We start from the raw sequence: 6,779 nt of genomic DNA, 5'->3' as shown, positions 1-6,779 counted from the left end.
TGGAGTGAGCCAGCAAAGCCAACAGCAGTGGCTCGACACGCATGCAAACCTGGCTGTTGGAGCAGAGGCTGCTTCACATTTTCGCTTGTTTCCTGCTCTCTGCAGGGGCCAGCTCAGGCTGTCACCAGAAGGGTATGTTTTTGTTCCAGTAGCTTGCTGGATGCACTCAGGTGATACGGTTTCTTTTTTTTTCTGCCAGCTGTTAGGTTAGTATTTGTCTGGAAACATGGGGAATAAATCTTGCACACATTCAGTCTGAGAAGGATTTTCCTCTGTTTCTGAAAATCAGCAAGATTTCAGCACAGTAACTTGCACCTGCAACCCCCTTGCCCCAGCCAGCAGCATGAGAACTTCAGCACTGCCCCTGCTTCGTTTGCTCTCTGTGATTTACATGTATTTTTTCATTACTGTAAATTTCATAGAATATAAGGAAGCACTGTCACAGCAGCGTCTCTTCTTTTGTCTTTGCCCACAGGTATCACCTGTGGATGCCATGGTGGTGAAAAAGTTCTTGGCAAAGTGATGGCTGTGAAGTGCTAACACACAGGGAGATCCATCCTTTCACCACGTTACATGTTGCTTTTGTATCTACCAATTCTGCTTGCCTTTTGCCAAGAGAAGTCTTATTCATTCTCTGACATATACAGCTGGATTTTTTCCTGTTAGTTCTCCAAAACTCATTCCAATCCTTCCCATTTAGTATCAATAGCAAGTTTCATTCAAACACTGATTTATTGGGATAATTAGCAGAGATAATAAATCAGATGAAGCAGACACAATAAATCAGATGAAACAGAGAGATCTGTGGTAACCCATTACACAGCTGCACTCCCATATCAAAATGTGGCTCTTTATCATCCCATCAGTGGCCAGGGTTTGGTCCCCAGGCCATTAAAGCCACGAGCTCTCCCCTTCCCCAGGCATGGCTGAGGCAGCCAAAGGACAAAGCTCAGTCAGTGAGTGCTGAAGGTGAGGAAAGGCTGGTCTTGATCCCAAAGTCTTGCTGGAGTCTGTTTGCCTTTCAGCACCGTGCCAGATCAGCAGGGCTAATTCCAGGAGTGCTGGGGTAATAAACAGCAATCACAGCTGGGGGTAATGGTCGTGACCTTTCCTGCACCCGTCCCCAAGAGCCACAAAGGGCAAAGCCCAGCTTAGACCGGCTGGGCTGTGGAGAACACGACCACAGAGGGAATGTGCAAGTGGGAATGTCCTTGGAAAGGACAATGCTGTCCACCTGGACACTGAAATGCCACTTCCCTTGGCAGGAGCTGAAGCTGGCTGAGCCTTTTCTAGAAGATCCTCAATGTAATTGCACTCAATTTTATTTATTTATAAATTTAAACTGCTGACAGCACTTAATTCATTACTGAAATCCTCCTCTCATCCCAAGTCTCAGGAGAGGCCTCATCAAATATCCCTCCCTCCCTGCTTTAATGGAGTATTATATGCTGCAATATTTGCCTGGGGAAATAAAAGCATTAGGTGCCCTGTTTTGGGTAAAAGTCAAGAGTCTGCTCTGGTCACCTCTCTGGCACACTGTGTAACAAAGCAAGGTAAATTAGATTAAATCATATTATAACCAGAATTCTTAATATGCAAAATACCTAGTATACCACTTAACTATCTGATGGGTTTGCTGGGAAGATAAAAAGAGAGACTTCTAAAGTAATAAAGCAGTTGAGGTGTTTTAAATGGAATTAGTATGAAATCTTAAACTCAAACACAAGGTCAGATCCTAGTGAGCTCCTGGAAAGGGAAACACTGCACACCCTGAGCCAAGTGGCTGACTCTTGCCTTTCATTTCCAAAGGGAATTTAATAGAAGCAGGCTGCCCTTGCTATCTGAGACATCTTTCTGAGGGTTGGTGGGTCTCTAAATTATCTCCTCTGCTTATTTTGCCCTGCCAATACGTGGTTTTTCACACAAACCAAATCTGAGGCTGTTTAATGCAGAGCAAGGAGACCACGTTGGTCTGCAGGTCCTTCCCTCCTGGAGGGTTTCAGCATAAATCTCGTGCATGGAAATGGTCGTAATTCAGTTAAATTCCATTACAAGGGGAACAATCTGCTTTTCTGCATGAATGGCTTTATTTCCTATAAGTTTTGAAAGAAAAATAGAACGTTTTAAGTAAGTGCTTTTGTTAAAACCATCTGCCTGTTAAGAAGAAGGAGAATTTGCTTCCATTTCATAAGAAATAGTCAAACACTCAACGTACCCTTCCTCGTTTCCATCTCGTGGGCCTCTTCTCCTGGAGATGCCCAGCAGTGTTGCCAGACCATGAAAATGCTGAGGCTCAGAAATGGCTGAGTATTCCAACCTGAGCACCATATTTTTGCACCAAAAAAATGTTGTTGCAAGATATTTTCAGAGGGAAATATTCCCTAATACTGAAAAGGTGCAAGGACCAAAGGAGAGTTATAGGTGTATGAGTAAAAGGGGGTGATGAGCATCCACTCAGCTTCTGAAATTCCTTTGGTGATCTAGAGATATATATATATATATACGCTATTTATATATATATATACACACTATATATACTATAAATTATGTATATTATATATAAATATATAAATATATGTGAATATAAATATATAAAAATATGATATATTTATATTATATATAATGTATTGTATATGTTATATATTGTATTTATATTATATTTATAATTATATTATATATTATAAATTATAAATATATATAAATTATATTTTTTCTTCTATATATATTTATAAGCTCTAAACAATTAAATCTTTGTACATGTGCCTAAAAGCAGCAACAGTCACCATTTATGAGCAGTGAAACTGCCAAACCCCATCCTCAGCAGGGTTAATTGTCCCCATTCCACCACAGCCACACAGCAATGTTGCTTCCACTCTCCTGGCTTTGAGCCTGCTCCTCCAAAGAGCTCCTCTAACACCAAACTGCTGTTTCAGTGCAAAGACTCTCGTGGACTCCAGTGGGAATTTGGATCAGTCATAATTCAGGCAATCAGCCTGGAACCATGCAAAGCAGGAACAATTATACGAGTTCTGTCATTCCCATTACTCCGATTTTATTTATATTTCGTTTTTTGGAGGTAAGTGGGAGGGAAACATTTTATCTCAGTGAAGAGTAAGAGAACCTTACAGTGACAGCAAAGGGAAAAAAAGCACCTGTGCCTTCGGAAAACACATTTTCATTACAATGCACTAACATGCATCACAGAAATAATACATGTTTGTGATGGCAATGTACTGCTGCCACTCCACTGCTGAATTTGGGGTGCAACTGGGGGAAAGGAAGAAGAGATGCTCTGGATTCAAAATGCTGCCCCAGACTTACCTTTACTGGGATTTCATTGGCTTTCCTCCCTGCAATGTGCTCATGGGGGATACAGGTGTGACTTCCAAGTTGCACTACACACTCTGGATTCAAAATGCTCAAATTTAGAGACACAGAGATATCAGACTCAGAAAAAATGGGATGCTCAAAATTAGACAGCTTCTGGGGGGGTTCAGATGCCTTTGTGTAAATAGCTCACTTTAAGTCAATTCCTGATAAGGGAATAGGAAGTCTTTCAATTTATCTCATCATAACCTAATCAGCACGTAATGGTGTCTTGTTTTGAGAAACTCTTAACCTTTCTTTTTTTCTGGACAGTCTTTGAAAGCCAAATTCAGCTCTACTTTCAGATTTTTAAAGGAAGTGAATAATTTGTAAAACCCTGCTGAGAAGACTGGAAGTAACACCAGAAAGGGTTAGAAGTCTTCTATGTAAAATGGTAACACAACTTCTCCTTCTTTATCATTTTGGCCTCCTCTGACACAAAATATACCTGCAATAAAATGAGTTCCAGAGGGGTGGAACAAAATGGTAAGGAGTCAAAAAGCAATTTCCATATGAGCAAATCAGAGGTGGTAAGATGGCTTAGTTTCCAAAGAGGGAGAAGCTTAAGAAAAATTATGCAAATGGTATATGCATTTAACTAGCAAGGCACTTAAGTTTACAAAGCTTTGTGTCTAGTTCAACTTCAGAATCAATTAATGTAATTAATGTTACTTTTAGAACTTTTCTGTTGGATACTTACAGATCCATCCAGCACAGTGCTAGAATTAGATCTTATCCACTAAATTAGGTGGCAAGCCACGAACATTTACTGGTACAAGTTTGTTCTCCAGCACTATATTGAATTTATCCTTCAGTGTCTTCTCAAGCTCTTCGTCTGTAAGAGTTGTGATGCACATCAGGTCCGTGTCCTCTGTGTAGTTATACTTCACCTCAGTCAAGGTCCATCCAACCAAGGCAATGAGCCCTTCCGTGGTCTGGAGACTGCAGATTGACTTCTTCTGAAGTATGTTATCTGGAGACACTTGTAGGTACGTGTTTAACTCCTGAAAGTCATTTATGTGTCGTGGCTCAAGAGTGAATCTGTATATTTTTCTGATGTTCCCCACTCCTGGAGTGTCAGTGAAGTGGGGAGTCTCACTTTGCTCAGGAATGTAATGCTTCCTTTTGACTTTCTCAAAGTACCAGGTGCCGTTGTCTTCTGTGAAGCAGAAGATTCCAGGGACCTGGGGTTGATCCTTCCCAGAAATCAGCCTCAGTGGCTGCCACATCTGGTAGGCACCACCAAAACCAGCATCTACTATGTAGGAATTTCCCTGGATCACCACCTTCAGCAGGATATGGTTTGATTCTGGGGAGACAGGGATTTGGGGAGCTCACTGTGTCTCTATGAAGTACACTTTGAACATGCAGAATAGCAGCAGCTTTTATTCCCCATAAATTGCTAGTTATAGAAAGCTGCATGTACTGCATACCAAGTGAAAAATGGTTTGGTGAGTTACTGTGTTTTTAAAAGCCTTAGCTGCAAAATATTAGCACATAAAAATAATCAGGACAACTGCAGTGATTAATGACATTTTTACTTTGGGAATACACACTGTAATTTGAGGGGGGGGAAACGTCTGAATAATTCTACCACACAATGCTTGATTTTTTTTTATTATTATTTAACTGTAAATCACTTATATAATTTACTAAATTATAAGTGCATAGTTGTAATGCTTCCAAGATTTGTACATGAAGGAACATCAAGTATCTTCTCAGAGGGCGAAGTGATCACATTTGAGTAATTTCTCCTACTCGAAATCTTAGCCTTTAGGTATGTGATTAAGATTCATCGTTTCTCCTTATATCAATATAATTTGTATCACTGCAAACACATCCTCAGTAGAACAGATATGTTTCAGAAAAATAATTCAGTGCCTGTTTTGGGGTTCAGCCATAATAATTATTGTGCAGTAACACTCAGAGTGATGGGGGGAACGTGGATTCCCAGCAGTCTGCTGCTAGCTGGTAGTAAACAAAATGCTCAGGAACTGCTTTCAGTTCAAAGAAATACTGCTTTTTGGTTATGTCACCGAGAGAACAGGAGCCATGTAAAGAACTGTCACTAATATTTCTTATCATCTGTTTTAGGGCCATAAATAACCTGTCCTTAAGTACTCTCACAGTGCAGCACAGGTGTGGTACCCTCTGACTGCCACGTGAGAGGGTGTTGTGGATGCAGGAGCAAAAAGGACAGGCTTGTGGAGCAAACTCAGCACAGGATGTTGGAGCAAACGCAGCACAGGATGTCTTTGTTTTTCTGGCTATTAAATTCCCAAAAGTAATACAGTGTTCATTTAAGAGGTGGATATGATTTTCCCCAGGTGGCAGCGAGACATACAGTTCCATCGCTCTGCCCAGCTACTCTGGGTGTGTTTAGAGAAGCTTTTAAGAGATGAAAGGAGTAGGGAATGGGCAGAGTGTGCTCCCTGCTAAGCACAAACAGAGGACAGTGATTTGATTGAGCTAGGAAGGAATTATTTGTACCCAAACCAAAAAGAGATGTAGGAGTAGTTGTGAAAATCCATTTCTTTTGGAGATTCGTGTTAGTGTGTTCTGCCTTACACTGGTGTAGATGGAAGGGAAAAGCTTAACCTTTAGATACTTGTCAGAAAGAGGGGGAAGAATTGCCTGTAATGCCCCTGAATTGAATTATAATTCAGGCAGTGAGTTAGAACAGAGACCACCTGCTTGAATTGACGGGTACAAGTTTCTTGTCTAGCGTTACATTGAATTTCTCTTTCAGCGTTTTCTCAATTTCTTCATCTGCAAGCATTCTGATTTCCACAAGGTCCATATTGTCCCTATAATTGAACTTCATCTCAGTGAGTTTCCACCCCACCAGTGCCCGGACGCCGTCGACAGTCTGCAGGCTGCACAGGGACTTGGTCGTGAAGAGCGAGTCGGGCGCTGTCTGCAGGAGGGCATTGCAGCCTCTGAACTCTTCAATGTCTCGTGGCTGAAGGGTAAAGAGGTAAATCCGGCGGCAAGCTTCACCTTCCACTCTATGGGAAGTGGAGGCATCTTGGTTGGGAACCAACTCCTTCCTTTTCACCTTCTCGAAGTACCAGGTCCCCCCCTCCTCCAGGAAGCGAAAGACCCCAGGAGTCTGCGGCTGATCTGTCCCTGAAATCAGCTCCATTGGCTGCCACATCTGGTAGGCCATCCCAAACCCCCCGTCCACGATGTAGGATTTGCCATCAAGCACCACTTTCAGCAGCAGATGATCGATTTCCTCTGCGTAGGTGCCGTGCTCCGGGACGTAAACGTTGGCTCCCAGAAGGGTGATGTCATAGCCAAGAGTTTTCAGGACCCAAGACAAAAGGTTATTGTTCTCCATGCACCAGCCCCCACGTTTCTTCCTCACTATCTTGTTGTAGGTTGCTTCCAGGTCCAGCTCAATCCTTTCC

At 42.0% G+C, this 6,779-nt stretch overlaps 2 protein-coding genes across 2 annotated transcripts in view; both read right to left on the bottom strand.

Moving 5' to 3' along the window:
* Positions 1-3,425: 3,425 nt before the first annotated feature.
* Positions 3,426-4,797, bottom strand: LOC114072393 (arylamine N-acetyltransferase, liver isozyme-like). Its single transcript, XM_027910296.1, has 2 exons — positions 4,770-4,797; positions 3,426-4,675 (listed from the first exon to the last, which is right to left on the bottom strand). Exons 1-2 carry the CDS (start codon positions 4,795-4,797, stop codon positions 4,092-4,094), a joined length of 612 nt encoding a protein of 203 aa, XP_027766097.1. The 3' UTR covers positions 3,426-4,091.
* Positions 4,798-5,707: 910 nt separating this feature from the next.
* The window catches only part of LOC114072394 (arylamine N-acetyltransferase, pineal gland isozyme NAT-3-like), a 3,472-nt gene continuing 2,400 nt past the window's right edge, over positions 5,708-6,779 (bottom strand). The window contains exon 3 of the mRNA XM_027910297.1: positions 5,708-6,779. This exon is cut by the window's right edge and continues 3 nt beyond it. Coding sequence (XP_027766098.1) covers positions 6,041-6,779 — 739 coding nt within the window. The 3' untranslated portion in view covers positions 5,708-6,040.

This window comes from Empidonax traillii, unplaced genomic scaffold, assembly GCF_003031625.1.
Source record: "Empidonax traillii isolate 1590-97213 ecotype Southwest subspecies unplaced genomic scaffold, ASM303162v1 scaffold3113:size15269, whole genome shotgun sequence".
In the NCBI taxonomy this organism is placed as follows: domain Eukaryota; kingdom Metazoa; phylum Chordata; class Aves; order Passeriformes; family Tyrannidae; genus Empidonax; species Empidonax traillii.
The sequence above is the reverse complement of the archived record's forward strand: the minus strand, read 5'-3'. Positions and strand labels throughout refer to the sequence as shown.